This window comes from Amblyraja radiata, chromosome 5, assembly GCF_010909765.2.
Source record: "Amblyraja radiata isolate CabotCenter1 chromosome 5, sAmbRad1.1.pri, whole genome shotgun sequence".
Classification (NCBI taxonomy): domain Eukaryota; kingdom Metazoa; phylum Chordata; class Chondrichthyes; order Rajiformes; family Rajidae; genus Amblyraja; species Amblyraja radiata.
The window spans coordinates 61,734,645-61,754,880 of NC_045960.1; the positions used below are offsets into that span (position 1 = coordinate 61,734,645).

Below are 20,236 nucleotides of genomic sequence, written 5' to 3' on the forward strand. Positions count from 1 at the left end.
ACTGCCTGAAAACTGGAATCAGTCAAACATGGTGAAGAATTAAAAAGATGGTGGACTAAAAATCTCCAGATTTAATGGCAGTGTAGGAGAAACAGGACAAATCAGATGATGAATGGAATGGGAAAAAAATGCAGTGGAAAGCTCAAAGCTACGCCTGCATTATGAATACTCATTCAATTTGAATTGGGTTTCAAAGAAGAATTTTCATGAGCAGTAAATAGAGTATTATTTTGCATTTGGCACATTTGTTTTTGGCCCTGCATTCTAGGGAGATGGTGAACAGATGTGCATTCTCTACTCATGCAATGGGATGGCAAGTAGTGTTGGGAGTAATGAGTGATCTGCAATGTCAGAGATTATCAATAGGGGACAAATACAAGTTTGCTGATGGCATCAAGCAAACTGAAACAACATTTAATGATTTGGAATGCAAATATTGTTAATGAGACGACAGGTAAACTCTCTTGCAAGGAGAGAAACAGTGAACAAATCTGTCGTAGTAAATTGGATAGACAGATGACCAAGGGAATCCTTGGCTAAAGACATAAAAAACTTTCGTAGGTTGCTTCAAGAGGTAAACTCTGAGGAAATAAGTAACTATGAATTTTACTAATATTAATTATTGGCAAAGTCAGGGAAGAAAAGTTGGAGATTGCTCTCAAGGGACGGAAGAGATTAAATTAATGATTTTTTTAATACTCTAACCAGGAAACAATAGCACAATGCATTAGAAAACGTGAGAATGAGCCCCACAGTAATACAGAGAAAATGTTCATTATATTCCACGAAAAAGGAGGAGCAACAATTTGGTCCCAGAGCGACATCTTCATTTGGAGATAGTGAATGGAGTCATGATAAATTATCATAAGACTGGGTCCATTTGCCAAGGGTGGATGTGGATTGTGTTTGGCTGCAGATAATCTGTGCATGGCTCAGATGAGGAATAGCTATTCTCATAAAAGTGCATTTCATATTACAAAGTGAAATAATTTTTAATTTTTGTCAGTACATTAAATATTTGAATAATGCAATCTTTCTCTCAGATGTAACCATGTTCAATTAATATCCAAACTCAAATGTAAGGCAATAACTGCAAAAACACACCAAAACTTTGCTACATATGGTCCCAGTACACATCAATACTGACCATTAACACAAAATGTATCACGACAGAACATTCAGAGATACGAATCTTTAAAAATTGAGCAATATAACAATGTGGATTAAAAGTTTTAGTCATAGGCAAAATATGCAAGCTGGAACAATTCTCCACATAGGAATATAGCAAAGATGCCAAATGTATTAAACTGACTTAATATAAATAAATCCAAAAATAAATATGCATTTGACCTACTCTAGAATATAGCTTTATTATTTGCTGAAAACCGCTATACTTCCCATGGTCAGGAATTGTTTTTTTACCAGAATATTGTACACAATGGATACTGTAGGTAAATTGCAGGAAATACATCATTTTTTAATGACTAATTAATTTCTTCACATGTTTAACACAAAGTGCACATGTCCCAAAACTACAGGATTAAAAATCAATTCTGGTATCTTCAAACAGGCAACGTTTTCCCCTTACTGCATATGTGCTACATTACTGTATGACCTTAGAATACTGCAACTGTTAATTTTAGTTTAAAGGAAAACTAACAAAATCTCTTGCCTTCAGTTTGCTAAGTCGCCATTAGATTTCTACAGTGGTTCTATTTCTAACACATTTACAGATATTACAGATAAAATGTCCCTTTGTAGCATGAACTTCAAAACAAAAAAAATGTCACTGGCTTCCATTTCATCCACCCCACCACAATCAATGGAACAAGGACACCCAAAGAAAATCTGTGCTGAAAAAATGTAAAACCTTGGAGCGTGCAAGTTACTATAGCCCATGTTATTTCCAACCCTCCCCCCCCCCCCCCCCCCATCCTTCTCCAAGGATTAAAACTGGTAAGCAAATAGATGTGCTATCAAGCTATAGTACAACTGCCACGAATGACTACAGAAAGCAGGATTTGGTGGGAACAGTTTCATTGCAAGTCTGGGCTAGAATCCCAATCTTTAAGTTAAACTTCTGGGTTGTATCAGATGATCCAGTTGACAGTGCAAGAATATGTTAAATATTTAACACAGGTAACAGCAGATTGTAGCACAATCATTCTAATTGGCTGACCACTGCAACATGCACAAGTTTTAAAATGGCCAATCATTCCTTCAGTCATAATTCACAGTCTACATATTGAAAACAATGGTTAAAACTTCATACAAAAACACTGGATCTTTAACAAACTTAAAATTGAATTTATAAAAGATCATTAAAAAAAATGTAGTCCTTGCGTAAAAAGCCAGTTTGTGCTTGTCACAAAATGATAGATTGTCACAGAAACTAACATTTTGAAATATCTACTGTACAGGACTAAAATGAAAACCTTCAAAACATGCTTTCACTTAATCAGTGCATTTCTACAAGCAGGAATGATGTTTCGAATATTAAAATCAGCATGGATCTCTGAGATAGTTGGGGTTCTAACTTGCCATAAGGTTTTACATCAAGTCTTGCCACAAACAACTAGACCATTATAAGTGAGCAAGAATTTGGACACAGGATTACAAAAGGATAACTTTAGCCAAAAATGTATTGAATATGCCAAAGTAGTTCCCCAATGACAAATGTTAAGAGAATATGGAAACTAGTTCAAATATTCTTATCCAGAGTGGGCTATTTACATTGCTTGATAGTTATATGATTATTCCCATCACATTACATGTACCTGAAATTGTTCACATGATTGTACTTCCCCAAATCCTTTCCAATATTTAATAGAAGGCAATTATTGCAATTATACTATTCACACACACACACACACCATCTTGCATACATGCAATTAATGTTTAACACCTAGACTGGGAAACCCACATTGCAACTTTACCAGAACAATGTCACTGGTGTTCAACTCAATATTTTAAATTACATTAATCAAAGGAGAGTAACTCTGAAAACAAACTTAAAGTAGCATATTGCAATTGTGAATATAACTCAAGAGTACAATTAAAATATTACTACTAATTGATTTCATGCATAAAAAAGATTGGATATTAAAACATACATCGTAACAATAATGCATGTGGTTCCAAGGACAGTGATACTGGCATTACTAGCAAAACCGATTAATTCAGATTGATTGAGGTTTTCTAGGATTACATGCTACACAAAAATTCCCACATTCTATCCACTCCACATCACATAAAATAACAATACAGTACATGCAATGGTATAAAATCCTGAAAGATTCCAATAAATAAATTTGTTGAATTAAAATGGGTCAAGGTGTCATTTATATGCAGTCTATATACAGCACCCAAAAGGACCATTCCCCAAGTTTTAAAGTTAATATTTGCTGTAATTTCATGATAAATGTATTCACCAGTTTTCATTTGATGACAAAGCAGCACATAATAGCAAAAGTGTTCAATTAATGGGATATGATTGAGTAATCCTTTTTAGAATGTAATTTTAGGTTTTGAAAATATTTGCATTGGGTGTGCATAAAATACCACAGTTTCAACAAAGTATATGCAGACACCATTATGGTGTAGCCTATTATTTCATTTCACCAGAACATTAACCCTTTGTTTTTAAATACAATGATTTATTGACATTTTCTTATGTCATATTACGATCATGAAGTGTTTAAAAAAAAACAAAAAACTGGGAGTAGATTATTAACATTAAAGGAAAATAGGCAAATTGTTGCAGAAATTCTTAAAGCAGCAGAATGCCAACTCTGATGCAGGATCCTGGCACCTTCCAAACTCTCATCGTCCTTCCCCAAGAAAACAAATTGCCTATTTTGGTCACATTCAGCCAAATTTATAGTTATATTTAATGTGCAGCCATTTAGATATGAAGCAGTTGAAGTGTGCAGTATTTGATGACTGCACCAGGGAGCATCTATCACACTACATAAGAGTTGGGACATACAGCTTCTTGAAACTACACGGTAAAAATAGATGATTTGTCCAGAAAAAAGTTTAAATCACCCCCATCACACCATACTGTAATATGTAACCTTGTGCAGATGGGATACAAAACCATGTGATACGACCAGAAAGGCCTTGCCCACTACTGGAACAATCAAGCCTAAAACTACTTGCTGCTACAAAAATGTTTGAATACAAATATGCAATTTTCTACAATAAAAAAGTTATGGCATGATTTCATGTTCTTCATTTTGTAGAAATGTTTTAACAATTCATTTAAATATTCACATTGTAGTAAACTTCATTTAGGAACACATCTGTATAAGAAACAAGTCTGAAGGCAATAACAGGATGTGCAAATATTACATTTTCAAGATGAATCATGATCCATGCTGCTACCAAGCGCCTCAATATCATGGCTGATATCGGAGATCATTTTGTCCCATTCATCACCTTCGGAAGGCACTGACTGATCATCTGAGCCTGCGGTTGCTCCATTGCCATTGGTAGTAGAATTGGATGCATTACTTAAAGTCCTTCTGCATCGGCCAAAACTGTCTGTTATAATGCCCCTTCCATCCTTGACACCAATGGTTTCTAGAAAGTTTTCAAAATGTAAGCTGTCTTTTTCTGGAATAAAAGGCCTGAGCCCTAGAAGACATAACAATACAAACATTTAAAAACATTGAAGTAAATCTTTGCTAATAGAACAAAAAGAATAATAAGAATCTAATGGGCAGATGTTTATTTGCTCTCAAAACATGGATCCTGATTTATTGGAATTACTGCATTCACCATTCTGAATTATGCAATGATCTAACTTGGTAAATCAGTCATTTAAACCACATAAAAAAACTTATTCCAGTTCCATATTTGCTATGCCAAGCTAACTCCTTTGCTGCAATATGTTAAAGGAAAAATTAGATATACAGTGCATTCAGAAAGTATTCAGACCCCTTCACTTTTTCCACATTTTGTTACGTTATAGCCTTATTCTAAAATTGATTAAATTCATTTCTTTTATCATCAATCTACATACAATACCCCATAATAAAAAGCGAAAACAGGTGTTTAGAAATTTTGGGACGTCGAACGAGGGCAGGACCTACACAGTAAATGGTAGGCCTCTGGGTAGTGTTGAAGAGCAGAAGGATCTCGGAGTACAGGTGCATGGTCGAGTCGCAGGTAGATAAGGTGGTCAAAAAGGCTTTTGGCACTTTTCATCATTCGGAGTATTGAGTATAGAAGTTGGGAGCTCATGTTGTGTAAGAAGTTGGTGAGACCACAATTAGAATAGTGTGTTCAGTTCTGGGCACCATGTTATAGGAAAGATATTGTCAAGCTTGAAAGAGTTCAGAAAAGGTTTGAGGATGTTGTCAGGACTAGTGTGTGAGCTATAGGGAGAGATTGTGCAGGCTGGGTCTCTATTCCATGGAGGATGAGGGGTGATCTTATAGAAGTGTACAAAATCATGAGAGGAATAGATCTGGTAGATGCTCAGTCTTTTGCCCAGAGTAGGGGAATTGAGGACCATAGGTTCAAGGTGAAGGGGAAAATATTTAATAGGAATCCAAGGGGTAGCTTTTTCACACAAAGGGTGGTAGGTGGATTGACCAAGCTGCCAGAGGAGGTAGTTGAGGCTGGGACTATCCCATCGTTTAAGAAACAGTTAGAGAGGTACATAGATTGGACAGGTTTGGAGGGATATGGACCAAGCGCAGGCAGTGGGACGAGTGTAGCTGGCACATTGTTGGCCGGTGTGGGCAAGTTGGGCCGATGGGCCTGTTTCCGCACTGTATCACTCTACGACTCAAACTCAAATTTTTCTGGAAGATTCTGGCCTCCGCCTAGTATTTAAACACAGTAACTCAAATTTAAATAGCTACAATACCACTTACTAACTTAATGTATAGCACTAATGTTTACTACTACATGATACCATGTAAATTGGTCCCAATTACCCAACCATCAAGTGGAACAAAAATGGATCTATGATGAAAATACAAAATCCTTAATGCAAACTCCAATGACTGGCAAGCCAACTATTAGGAGCAAAAGGAAAATACTGCATTGGTTTTCTAGGCTTATTTCTTGAATCAACATATTACAGACTGAGCACACAGGATCCTTTTTGATAGGCGTAAAATTCCATTAAAAGGTAAGACAGAGCAGGAGTAACTCAGCAGGTCAGGCAGCATCGCTGAAGAACATGGATAGCAGACTTGCAGTCTGAAGAGGATCCCGACCCGCAACGTCACCTATCCGTGTTCTCCAGAGTTGCTGCCTGACCTGCTGAATTACCCCAGAACTTTGTATTTTTGTAAACCAGCATCTGCTGTTCCTTCTTTCTCCATCAAAAACTAAATTTGGTACTCAACAGAATCATGAAAGCTGTTCACTACAAATAAGAAACAAATACCATAGTTAAAGCTTGAATGAGGTCTGAGCAAAATGCTGAAAATACACAACAGGCCAGGAAGTATCTGAGGAGATAGTGTGCTAACATTTCCATTGATGATCTTCACCAGAAAGATTTAAAAAAATTGGAATCATAGATGCTTTAGGTTATGGATGTAAACAAAAATGTTGCAAAAGGCTGCAAACCCAGGCAAACCAATAGACAGATTGATGAGGTGCTGACATGGTTTGTATTTCTAAGCGGGAGTTAAATGAAAATAAGTGGGGAGATGCTGGAATTGTAAGACAGACTTAAGCAAAACAACCTTCTGCTATCATTGGTTTGGGATTAAGTATCAAAGGATAATCCACAATGAGATGCCGTTTGTGACATGTATTGAGCTTTTAAGGAATAATGCAAAATGCCAGAACAGAGTTGGAATAGAATGAAAAATTACTGCAGCAGATAGGGGAAATTCAAGGGTACTTTTACAAACTAAAAAGTGTTCTGCAAAGTAGTCATCCCAGCTGTACTGGCTTCTCCAATGATCACAGCTCTTTAAGCTGTTTTGCATAAAGAGGTAAAGTTAAGATATCTAGTAGTGGCATTGCATCAATGGTGGCAAGAAAAAAGCAAGTGCAAAGAAAGGTCTATTATTTTTCAGGCTGGGAAGAAGCAAGGAGAGAGCAGAAGTGCAAGCAATTAAAGCAGATTCAGCTGATAGCACTATCAAGTTTCTTTTAGGGGAAGATCGTCGGATTCCAGACAGTAGTTCGGAAATCAGAACAGATGGGACTGTGCTGGATAAACTGGAAAAATAAACTTCTTACAGGAAGCAGGGATGGGCGTTGATGGAAAGTAGTCAAGATAGCTGTGGGAGTTGAAACTTGTAATAGCTTTGGCTGCTACTCTGTACTGTTTAATATGTGTTTATTGTTGTTTTTATTGTATTGTATGTATGACTGCAGGCACGAAATTTCGTTCAGACTTCGGTCTGAATGACAATAAAGGCTATCTGTATCTGTATATGGAGATGAAAAGTGAGAAAGGACAAATCAGAAATTAACCATGTGAAAAAGCAGGGGAGAGGCATGGAGCAAATGTTCAAAAATCTGTGTTAGAACAATAATCCAGTACCAGTCATCAACATAATGCAGATTTAAAAAAACACCCAGCTGGAGAAATTCAGTGGAACGAGCAGGATGTGGGGGAAAAAAAGGAATTGTTGATATTTTGGGAAAGACACTGCACAATTCTCTCTCCTCACTCGACCCACTGAGGTTCCCCAGCGGTTTGTTTTATCTCGATTCCAGCATCTGCAGTCATATGTTTCTATCACTTCCTCTAAACTAACAGCAAAGACATGGAGGCAAATACATGGGAACCACCTGGTCTATTTAAGCTATGCCCATCTTTTTCAACAACCCGTTATTTTCTTGCATATTTTAAAGATCCAGCATTACTTTTCCCATTCTCATCACACCTCCCACTTTTGACACCTGCCATTTTCCATCTTCTCTATTTACAACTCCTCTAGATAACTCATGTCAAACTAACAAGCCTTAAACAAGCTCTCTCAATTGGCACCATCACTTGTGTCAATACTGATCTTGGTCCCAGCAACCACCAGGTTTTTGAGAACTAGACAACATTAACCTCAGCAACTCTCATCTACAATGGACCATGTCTTTCATTGCATTGCAGTCTTTGGTTTTTGCATTATTACTGTTACGTAGTATTATGGCTATTAATTTATTGTATTTTTGATTATATACATGTGTGTGTTATTGCATTTGTGGGGCTGTTAATCTGCAGCAAGAATTTCACTGTACCATTGCCAGTACATACGACAACTAAACATTATTGGCCCAAAAAATGAACTATTTAATTTTCCACATATGTTGTTTGACCTGCAGAGTAATTTTAGCTTTTTCTAGTTTTATTTATCTTAGGTTTGAACTCTAGAAAGAGCTTAATGATTTCTAGCAAATATTAGCAAACTCTGAAGGTTTTAATCGAAGAAAGATAATTATTTATGGTAGGTTTTGCCAGATGCTGCAAACCAAAGTGAAAAAAGGTTGCAACTGAAAATATGCCACCTGTTGCATGGTGGTATCTGGAAATTGTGGAAAATCGATGCACTTTCTGTTAACTGAATTGATAGCCCAAAATGTAAAACAATTCAAGTCCAACAAATCACAATTAGCAGGGATAACATGGCAGTAAGTTAAAATCATGAATAAAAAGATGCATGATAAAATATAATGGTATTACTTAAGGTGCAGGAATTAGTAAATTTTGCTAGTTGAACACTGCCATACATTAAATGCAGTATTCATTTTGTTTGGTTCTATAATGAAGCTATGGTCACCAAACGACTTCATACACTAGGAACAAAATACACCCCAAAAGCAACCCAGAGGGACAGGCAGCATCACTGGATCGAAAGAATGGGTGATGTTTCTATCACATCACCGATATATAGGAGTCCACACCAGGAACAGCGGATGCAGTAGATGAGGTTGGAGGAGGTACAAGTGAACCTCTGCCTCACCTGAAAGGACTGTCAGGGTCCTTGGACAGAGTTGAGGGATGAGTTAACCAGGGAGTTGGGGAGCGAACGGTCTCTGCGGAAAGCGGTGGAGATGTGGTTAGTGGTGGGATCTTGTTAGAGATGGCGAAAATGTCAGAGGATAATGTGTTGTATGCAGCAGCTGATAGGGTGAAAGGTGAGGACTAGGGGGACTCTGTTCCTGGTGCGACTGGAGGGAGGGGGAGCAAGAGTGGAGCTGCAGGATATCGAGGAGACCTGAGTGAGGGGCTCATCTATGATGGAAGAGGGAAACCCCAATTCCCTAAAGAATGAGGACATCTCAGATGTTCTGTTATGGAACACTTCATCTCGGACACAAATGTGGGATAGAAACATAGAAAATAGGTGCAGGAGGAAACCATTCGCCCCTTCGAGCCAGCACCGCCATTCACTGTGATCATGGCTGATCGTCCCCAATCAATAACCCGTGCCTGCCTTCTCCCCATATCCCTTGATTCCACTAGCCCCTAGAGCTCTATCTAACTCTCTCTTAAATCCATACAGTGATTTGGCCTCCACTGCCCTCTGTGGCAGGGAATTCCACAAATTCACAACTCTCTGGGTGAAAACGTTTTTTTCTCACCTCAGTCTTAAATGACCTCCCCTTTATTCGAAGACTGTAGCCCCTGGTTCTGCACTCGCCCAACATTGGGAACATTTTTCCTGCATCTAGCTTGTCCAGTCCTTTTATAATTTTATATCTTTCTACAAGATCCCCCTCATCCTTCTAAACTCTAGTGAATACAAGCCTAGTCTTTTCAATCTTTCCTCATATGACAGTCCCGCCATCCCAGGGATCAATCCTGTGAACCTATGCTGCACTGCCTCAATCACAAGGATGTCCTTCCTCAAATTAGGAGACCAAAACTGTACGCAATACTCCAGATGAGGTCTTACCAGAGCCCTGTACAACTGCAGAAGAACCTCTCTACTCCTATTCTGAAATCCTCTTGTTATGAACAGATGGAGTTGGGGATAGCATCTTTGCAGGAGGCTGGGTGCGAAGGTATAGTCTGGATAGCTGTGTGGTCGGTAGCTGTCCCCTTGATTACATTTTTATCTTTGTATGCTTCATTGTCACCAAGCAAACAATGATCTATTTTACATTTTCCTTAATCTTCGTCCCATTTGATGTCTTATTTTCACACCTTACATTCTTTATTTCAGTGTCTCCCTCTCCCGCCTCCCCTGTCTGAAGAAGGGACTTGACCCGAAATATCACCCATTCCTTTTATCCAGAGATGCTGCCGGTCCCGCTGAGTTACTCCAGCATTCTGTGTCTATCTTCAATGTAAACCTGCAACTGCAGTTCCTTGCTACGCACAAAGCTACACAAAAGCAACTCTATGTGAGCTAACTGATTATAAAATACAACTCATTTGACAAATGTTGGTCTGCTAGGCTATTTAACGTAACTTTGAAAAACTATTCACACAAAAGACCGTGGAAATTTGGAACGCATTGGTGTATGCTGTATAAACTGAAACTTAAGATCTAAGAAACTTGTTGCATAAGAACATGTGACATTAGACCAAGCATGGCAAGCTGAATTGTGATTTGGATCACATGGCTGAAAATGATAAAACAGCATCTACTGACTGAATAGTTTGCTGTTATGCAGAGCAGTATGCAGTGAAATTATTTGCAGGAGTAAGAGGGGTAAAGAAGGCAAGAACAGCTTTGTTAACACAAAACTTAAAAATAATTGAAGCAGAGTAACAATAAGCCATAGATTTTTTTTAAATCGAAACTACTACGAAACAAAAATTGCGGCCTAATAGACCATCTATGTTCTCCAGATATGCTGTCCGACCTGCTGATTTACTCCAGCACTGTCTCATTTTTTTATACAAAACTTTTTGTTGTGACAATTAAAACACCAGACAAATACTATTCATTCCACTAAAACTGGTTTAATCTTTCACCTACCAAGCAATAGAAATTTTCTACCATCACCATACAATTGTCGAAGACTGATGCAAAATTCATGAATTGAGGCACCATTTCGATATTCATGCAGAAGCATAGCAAACTTTTGGATTTCTTCAGATGTCAACTTGGTTCTCAACTACAAAATAGAATTTGCAATTATTACAGTATTGGATCAGAGCTGATGATCAGAAGAACTTAGAGTAATCATCCCAATAATATAATTAAATAAATCTTCACTTTTTACATGGTTTACATCAACTCAATGAAAGTACTGTATATTATTAGTCTACAGACAACAAGCAGCTCATTCCTGATAAGGCAATTTGAAATTATTTCTTACAGAGCCGTCAACTCTTCATTGACACAATTATTAGCTAAAAGGAAGACAGTTGATCTAGTAATGTTCATAAGATCAATTTTTTCCTTTTACTATAATAATTCTGCAGCAAACGCTTTGAGATAGCAACAATAGAAATGTATCGACACAACAGTGTACTTTGGGAGTTGTAACTCTACCAGGTGCATTTGACATAATTAAACATTTAGTGCAAATTGAGAAGATTTACAAAATGTTAAATGTTAGCTATTTCAGGTAAATTACTGCAAGTAAATGTTCAATAAAAAGTGGTCAGGATAGTTGATACAATTAGGAATGTTTTAGACTGAGATCTACACCTGGTGTCAAATATAACCTTCTTAGTTACATTACAGATTGAGAGGGGGAATTATATTTCACAAACTATAAAGTTAAGATCATTAAAATTTAAAATCTGATCCAATTTACTTTCATAAGGTGAATGGCAGAACAATCAAAACCCTGAGCAACAGCCAAAGATTAAATTTAGTAGCAATTATATAAATTATAGGACATCTGTGGTTGTCATGTAGCTACTTCATGAGGGCTAGTATCAGTCCATCTACATTCACTCTCAAGCTACCGGCATCCTTTTCACACCACCCCCTCAAAAAAAGTCAATGTGGAAACCAAATAGATTGACCAACTGTTGCATTAAGTGAGAGAACAATAAGTCACACTGTATAATCTTTTGAATTACACGCCTCCAAGTTTTACAAGTACAACAGCAGAATATGTCAATGATGACTTGCTATATAGTGCAGCTATTATTCAAGATGTCAGGAAAACTAATGTTATAATTCAGACGATCTGGTTTGTGAAAGATAGTACACTTTCAATAGTTATGACAACTGGAGAGGGAGTGGTGACACAAGGGCTGATAATTAAGGGAAAAGTTTTAAAGGGCTTGGATCCATAAATGATTCCTATGAATTTCCATGATTAGTGAGTCAGAAATCATGAACAGCCCAATGAGCACACCTAACACTTATTTTTGTGCTATTTTCACCCTAGCCTATTTTTATATTCTCCTTACATTCTTATGGTCCATCTCCAAGATTCTTATGCCTCACTTACATACTAGAGGGAATTTACAGTGTGCAACTAACCTATTAAAACACACATTGAGATGTGGGAAGACACTGGAGCACCCAGCAGATACCCACAAGGCCACTGGGAGAAAGTGCACGCTCCAGATGGCGCCAAAGGTCAAGAGTGAACGCAGATCAGTGGAGCAGAGGCAAGAACTCAACTCAGTGTGCCACTGTGCTGCCCAGCTACACCATTATCCTTATCTACACCATGATTATCCATGTACCCTTGAACACAGGTATTGCACAATTCTACTTTCTAGGAATTGTCATTAACTATGGGACACTCTACTGGCCTGAATGGCAAACAAATGTCATGGACATAAATGGCAATATTTGGAATGAAAAGCACAAATACAAAGTAAAAGCTTGTTCTGAAGCCACAAACAGCAACTTACTGTCATCATATAATCCTGAAGGAGTTCAGCTGCAGAAGCACTTAGTTCTCCTTCGTTGATATTTTTCATCTGAGGAGATGGTAGAGTTGAAGATGGAGAATTTCCACCAGTATCAGATCCCTGAAAAGACCTGCATGAACAAAGTTAAATTTGACTATTCGCAAGTTACAACAGCCAATAAATCTCTACTTTAAAACAATTTATATTTTGGCTCCATTTAATATTTTCGATTAATGGCTAACAAATTTCTTCAATTCATTTTGACAGGATACATACGATCACGGACTGGAATTTATTGCCTGCTCCTAATTGCCAACAAGCAGCTGATGCTGAGCAACTGAGTTATTGTTGCAGTCCTTCTGGTGAAAGGCACTCTCACAGAATTGCAGGCTAAGGAATTCCAAGTTTTAGGAATATATTTTGGCACAATAGATGATGAAAAGGTTTTGTGGAGTCAAAAGGTGAGCCAATGCTGCCCAACAGTCAACCTCTGACCCACACGTGTTATTATGATATTTATGCATCTAGTCCAATGGTGATACCCAGGTGAGTGTGATGAGTATGTCTTGCCACAATTAAACAAGGCACTGGTGAGATCACACCAGTAACATTGTAAAATTGTCATCTTTCTCAGGAAGGACATTTGTCTTAAAAGCAAAGGGCTTATGCTGCTTCGAGTTTAGGTAATAAAGGTCATCTCAGATTCAAAAATTCTGAATGGGCTTACTACGAGAAAGTAATTTTCCTTCCTGAAAATGGCATCAAACCTAGCGACACTTGTATACCATCTCAGAGTGCTATTTCACAGTTAACTCACAGTCCACGTTCAGTTATGAAAGCTCTACAAAGAAACTAAGTTTATTGAGCATGGAAATGTTTAAGCACAACAAGTGTCATTGATCTTCAGCCAAAAGTGCTGCGTAATTGATCCTTATCTGCTTTGAAAACTCAGCATTACAGAACCCAATCTGATAAAACTGAAGTAAATGAGAATCAAGTTAAATAGAAATTCCACAGACTAATCAACAAAAGCACAAAATTAGGATCAATTATTGTGCAGATAAAAATTTCAATTTCAGCTCATTCAAGAAATTCTTCACAGCTATGTCTTAGGCCCAACCTCATTTATTCTTGTGGAGGAGAAAAAGAGTGAGGACATTTGCAGAATGATTGGTTGCATTCTCAACTAAGAACAATGCAGAAGTAAAACAAAGGATAGAAATCTTAATATCTTTATTCCTGAAAATACAGACAGCACAATTTTAACATTGTTAAAAGTATCAAAAACATTGAGACAAAACAACTTGATATTTTAGATAAATAAAGTGAATTTAAACACAGAAACAAGTAATCATTTCAGATATTAAAATGTTGAGATAAAGAGACAGATACTTACAAATTACTAATTTCTGCATCATAAGGTTCTTTAACATCTGCTTTACTTGAAGAATCATCTATTTTCAAGAGAAACATTAAACAGAATGCTAAGGAACATGCAAACCTCGAGTTGAAACATTTAAAAGCAGAGTTTGGCATAACTGCAGTCACAAGACCACAAAAATGCTCAAGACAAAAAGGAATACGTTTAGAATCAGTGAAATGTGAAGTTGAAATAATAAAGTATGGGTTTAATCTGTCAAACATGATACACACGTTTTCAAAATATAACTACAATTTGCAATGGTGACAATTATATAGTTAGCATGATATATCATGAAGTTTGCTGGATTTCTGGTGTGGCAAACTACTTGTGTTTTGTTGCAAATTTGCAAATAAAAATGCATCTCTATAAAAGCTCCTTTGAGGGTTAGCAGGAGTTTAAATTGTTTCCCCCTATGTTTGATTTTTTACCAGGTTCAGTTCTAGTCCACACAATGCACTAATTATCAGTTGTGGGGAAACACTTATCCTTAGCACAATGAGGTGGAAGACAGGGGCAAAGGGAAAGTAGGACAAATTCAGAGAACACAGAAGGGCCCCAAAAAAACTTTGCAAACTTAATAAAAGTCAGGAACATTTAGTTTCAAGATCTTGGAGAAATCTTGTATGGTGATGGGGCGATAGAACAGACTGAATTAAGGGTTAAATGAAGAGGCGGTTTAACAAGGTTCTTAAGTCAACCGGATGGTAGTTAGGTCGGACGTGCAGCAGATTTGACGTGCAGAAATTGGTGCAGGTAAATCTTATTCAAGTCCGAATATCTCAGTTTTAATTCTCAAATGACCTTTGTTGAAAGCATCATCCAATTAATTCCATTTTTCACCATACCCATTTCTACACTGTAATTTACCCATTTCCCTTATAAAAATCAACATTAACATTTTAATTCAACCTAATGCCCAAGTTATTAAATTGATTGCACAAACAAAAATACCCCAACTACAACATAATCTGAAATAAAAACAGATCTAGGGTCGGCTCGTGGGGAGCGGTGGGGAGCGGTGGTGACTCGCTGCTGCGACTCGACTCCTGGGGCTCGGAGGCTCCAGCAACGCAGCCGCAGGTCCGGTGGACTGGGACATCGGGAGCTCGCGGGTCCGGGGGGAGAGAGAGACCGCTTCCCGGAGCTCCCGCAACGCGACTTCTCCAGCCCGTGTCGCGGGGTTGGAACGACCTGGAGCGGGGTCATACATCGCCCGGCACGGCTTCATGGCCGTGGGACTCACCATCACACGCTGGGGCTCCAACTTCGAGACTTCTAGACCAGGAGCAGGGGCCGTAAATCGCCCGGCACGGCCTAAAATGGCCGTGGGACTTATCATCACCCGCCTGGGGCTTGGACATCGGGAGAGACATGGAGAACAGGGGAGAGAAAAGACATTGCCTTCCATCACAGTGGGTTCACTGTGATGGATGTTTGTGTAAACTTAATTGTGTGTATGTCTGTAGGACATTGTCTTTGTTTGTATGGCTGTGGAAACAAAATTTCGTTTGAGTCTCACTGGGGCTCAAATGACAATAAATTGTATTGTATTGTATTGTATTGTATTGTATTGTACTAGGAGAGTACAATTATTTGTCATTTTTCCCCCTCAACTTTTTCATGTTGAGCCTTACTACAGACTTCCTGATGACAGGAAGTCTGTAGTAATTGAATCTGTATACTTTCCAATTAAACGGAGTACCTCTGGGTTACAAACGGCTGAGTTCAACCAAATTGAATAAGTGGTCAATCTGACTAATAAAATCTTGAAACAAATATCCATGTAACAAGTGTGACATTTAACTTTTAATTTATTACTTCAAATTAGGCAGGTAACAGTTAATTCTTCAGTTTCTGCACACTATTTAAAGTTTCCAGATTCAGTCTAACTCTTAACTTAAGCTTATACAAAATATATGCAGTTTTAGGACTGAAACATTAAAACTGTTGTCTCAATTCAAATGAAAACACTTTCAATATCAGTTTGAGCAAGATTGTTAAGAGACAAATAAGCAAAATTAGAAATTGCAGTAAAAATTAGAATAGTATAGCACAGACATGATGCCTAGTTGATCTGATCTGATCTCCCTGTATATGATACATATTGAGGGAAAAAATAAATTGTATTTATATGTATCATGATCAACCATGGACCAATGCTTTGCTCTGGGATGGTTTTCACAAAAGATTAATTTTGTTCCCAAAAAAAATAATCCTTGGGAAGGGTGGAGCTTGACATATGATTTGGACAAATGTGCAAGGATGGGTTCATTCATGTAAATCTAACTTCCACCTCCACCAATCTCCAATCCAAACTAAAAATGTCACTTAGGATGCTGAATTTATTTAACCCAGTAACGAAGCAGCAACATTTTGCAAATGGGCCAATATCAGCCTTGAAATTTGACACTAAGAATCCGATATAAAAACTGCAAAAATCTCAATGGACTAAGCTCACGCGAAACCAACATTTTATTAAAGTAGGTAGAATTTTAATTACATTGATAAAGATTATAATCAACACGTTTTTCTCCCCCTCTGAACCATTAAAGTTACCTACCACTGTATATGGACATGGGCTTAGTTGGAGTAGAAGCACCATCAAATATTGCTCTATCCAAAAAGTCTATTGTGGACTCTGTGTAAACAACTTGGAAGACTTGACTGAGAAGGGAACAAAGTTCTTCTGCAGCTGCCTACAAAAAAAATGAACACAATTATGTCAATTCAAAGGCAATTTGCATTTCATGAGCCAATGCAAATGTATTCTTTATACCGTCATGGGAGAAGGGTGGAACTGTACTCCAGAGAAAGATTTTATTTTGTTTATTATTGCCACGTTTACCGAGGTACAGTGGAAAGCTTTTATTCGTGCGGTATCTAGTCAAAAGACTATACATGAATACAATCAAGCCATCCACAGTCCACAGGTAATGGATAAAGGGTACAACATTTAGTGCAAAATATAACATTGAAGTCCGATAAAGTCTGATTAAAGAGTGTTCAAACGTCTCAGACGAGGTAGACAGAAGGTCAGGACCACACTCTAGCTGATGAGGACCGCTCAGTTGCCTGATAACTGCTTGGAGGAAACTGTTCCTAAATCAGGAAGTATCCTAACCTCTAGGCATCTGGCATTATCCAAACCTCTGAAATAGCGAGCACATGCAAAGTGCACAGTAGATCTTGGTTGTTTCAATCCATTAAAAGAGCTTCCTTCATTAATAGAAACTGGTTTGGTACCTCCAAAATTAATTTCACAGAAATCCCTGTAGTCTTGTATCCAGTTATTGGCTGGATTTGAACACAAACCTCCAAATAATGGCACACAGTCACCCTAATATGTTTAAACCAAAGAGAATTCTCATTAACAGGGGAAAATATATTTTACATACTCAAACCAGCAGTTTCCTCAGGATTAAACTACCACCAAATAGGATTCACAAACCTCAATTGATCATGTAGTTACATCTAAGAAATAGTCACCCGATTGAGATTAAAAACCTCTTCAGGAAATTGCGACAGCTCTAACCATTTTTGCAGTATTTCTATAAACTGTTGGTCATAATGTAGCCTTTAAAACTGAGGAAACAATGCAAAAAACGATCCTCTTTTCTCCCACAAATAGGAATGTCTATTTGTATTGACAGAAAGAATAAAAAGCAGCTGAGAAACTTAGATCTCATGATTGCCTATGGAACAAAGTAGAGTTGCCAACCGCCGTGAACCAAAATTATGACTGCTAAATCGTTTGGAGAGTGGCGTTGCAATGATTTCATGTATTGAGGTGTGATGCCCATTTAACTCATTATCCTACAATTTAACAAATTAATAAAACTCGGAAACTTACTTTGTTTTCTGCAACAACAACGACCAGAGTACATGCTTCCATGGTTCCAGATCTACTTTCTGACACCTGTAATTTAGTTAAACCTTCAGTGTTCTGATTTGTTGAATTTCCAGAGTCACTGGCTGAAAGAGAGTATCCACAATGAAAGGTTTATAATGTCCATCACATCCTTACGATGTCAGAATAAGATTGAAATGTAGAATGACATATGGAACAGGTTCACTGTTGTTAAATAAGGAATTCAAGGCTTGAAACTCGAGCCACCTTTAATCAATCAGCCTACCCATTATCTGAGACACTTCAAAAAGGTGGACTCAAAAACTACATTCAAAAGTGGCATAATTCCTCAAATTCAAGAGCAGTTAAGAATGCCCAATGAATGCTGTCCTTGCCAGCAACACCCACATCCTGCAAATAATGATGCCATTATATTGCTCAGCTAGGTGATAATCGGTCTGGTTGTTTTTCTAAATTACTTTGGGGCAATTTTGACACTGAAAAGTACTAGAGGATGCAAATGATGGGAAGGTGGGAAGAACCTCTGTTCAACGTCTGGATCTGAAAGACACCACTTTATCGCAGTCGCTGCCTCAAAAAGGCTGGCAGTATCATCAAAGACCCACACCATCCTGGCCACACACTCATCTCCCTGCTACCTTCAGGTAGAAGGTACAGGAGCCTGAAGACTGCAACAACCAGGTTCAGGAATAGCTACTTCCCCACAGCCATCAGGCTATTAAACCTGGCTCGGACAAAACTCTGATTATTAATAACCACTTTCTGCTATTTGCACTTTATCAGTTTATTTATTCATGTGTGTATATATTTATATCATGGTATATGGACACATTTATCTGTTTAGTAGTAAATGCCTACTATTTTCTGTGTGCTTAAGCAAAGCAAGAATTTCATTGTCCTATACAGGGACACATGACAATAAACTCACTTGAACTTGAACACTTCGGTATAATCTACCATTGCAGAAAGTTCATGGACTATTTGTAGAAATATTCCTCAAACTTTGTTCACTCAAAGTTTGAGTGAACAAAGTATGAAGAATATTTATTACAGACAATATGTTGAGGGTACTACAAAGGAAGAGGTGAAAGCTTAACCAACTGATAAGCAATTGGGCAAGGCAAGTGACTGAAGTGTCAATAGGCTAGCCTTTTACGTCCAGTAACCACATTTCTATTAGCTTTAAAAATGTTTATGCATAAGGACAAGGCTGGTCATAAGTTAAAGTTCTAAATTGCAGCAAGGTCAACTTTGATATTTGACAGGAACTTGCTAAAGTTGATTGGACCCGCATGTTTGCCCGCTGAAGGGACATAAAAAAGTGGAATGCTGTTAAGTGTGGCAGTGAGGGGTTACGCTATGCATGTTCCTAGTGAAGGACAATGCAAGTGGGAGTAAGGAACCATGGATGATGAGAGAAATTGCAGCTCTGGTCAGGAAGGAGGCATGGGACAGATTTAGGATGCTGGAACAACGTGCATCCCTGGAGTACACGAAATTAAGGAGCATACGTGAGGAGGAAATCAAGAGGGTGAAAAGGGTGTGTGAGGTAACTAGCAGATAAGATTAAGGATAATCGAAAGCGATTGATCTTCTGCTAGAAAGAGCTCCTTCTGTTAGAAAGAGCCCAAGGCCATCTACTGGTCTATATTTAAAGTTTGCATAATTATTTTATTTTCAATTCGCAGAACACCGTTTATAATCAAAATTTGTAATTAGTGGAAGAAAACATTCTATCCATTTATTTATTTTCTGTAAAGATCCATGTTTTTTTAATCTATCACAAACACATAATGCTTCACCAGATATATATTTGTTTATCATGAATCAATATAAGCACAAAAAGTAGTGTTTGATTATTTACTTTACTATTAAAGTCTTAAATACTTAGGGAAGACCACATAACTCAAATGTATGTTTCCAACTTGGAGTCACACAATGTTTCTGCACTTATTGACTGCTATCAATAATGGTTTTTGGTAAACAGCCAATTCCAATGTCTTTCAGGAATGTTTTGCAGAATATCCGCTCTGATTAAAATATTTTTTCGGATGGTGTCAAAAAATGTCCAAGTATTTATTTTTCTAAAAGACAAATCCAACCCACCCATTAGCAGTTAATATGCCTGCTACATTTTTGTTCATATAGGATCATTGTCAAATATTCTTGCCTTACTTTTTTGTCTCTATTT

The 20,236-nt window shown here is 37.7% G+C and overlaps 1 protein-coding gene across 2 annotated transcripts in view; it reads right to left on the reverse strand.

The window, feature by feature from the left end:
- Positions 1-973: 973 nt before the first annotated feature.
- Positions 974-20,236, reverse strand: part of ccm2 (CCM2 scaffold protein) — a 50,411-nt gene continuing 31,148 nt past the window's right edge. For both annotated transcript variants that reach the window (XM_033021365.1, XM_033021364.1), the window contains exons 5-10: positions 18,028-18,149; positions 16,738-16,873; positions 14,151-14,208; positions 12,755-12,884; positions 10,908-11,046; positions 974-4,638 (exon numbers count right to left, since the gene is read on the reverse strand). In XM_033021365.1, coding sequence (XP_032877256.1) covers positions 4,358-4,638; positions 10,908-11,046; positions 12,755-12,884; positions 14,151-14,208; positions 16,738-16,873; positions 18,028-18,149 — 866 coding nt within the window. In that variant the 3' untranslated portion in view covers positions 974-4,357. The remainder of the gene's footprint in view (positions 4,639-10,907; positions 11,047-12,754; positions 12,885-14,150; positions 14,209-16,737; positions 16,874-18,027; positions 18,150-20,236) is intronic.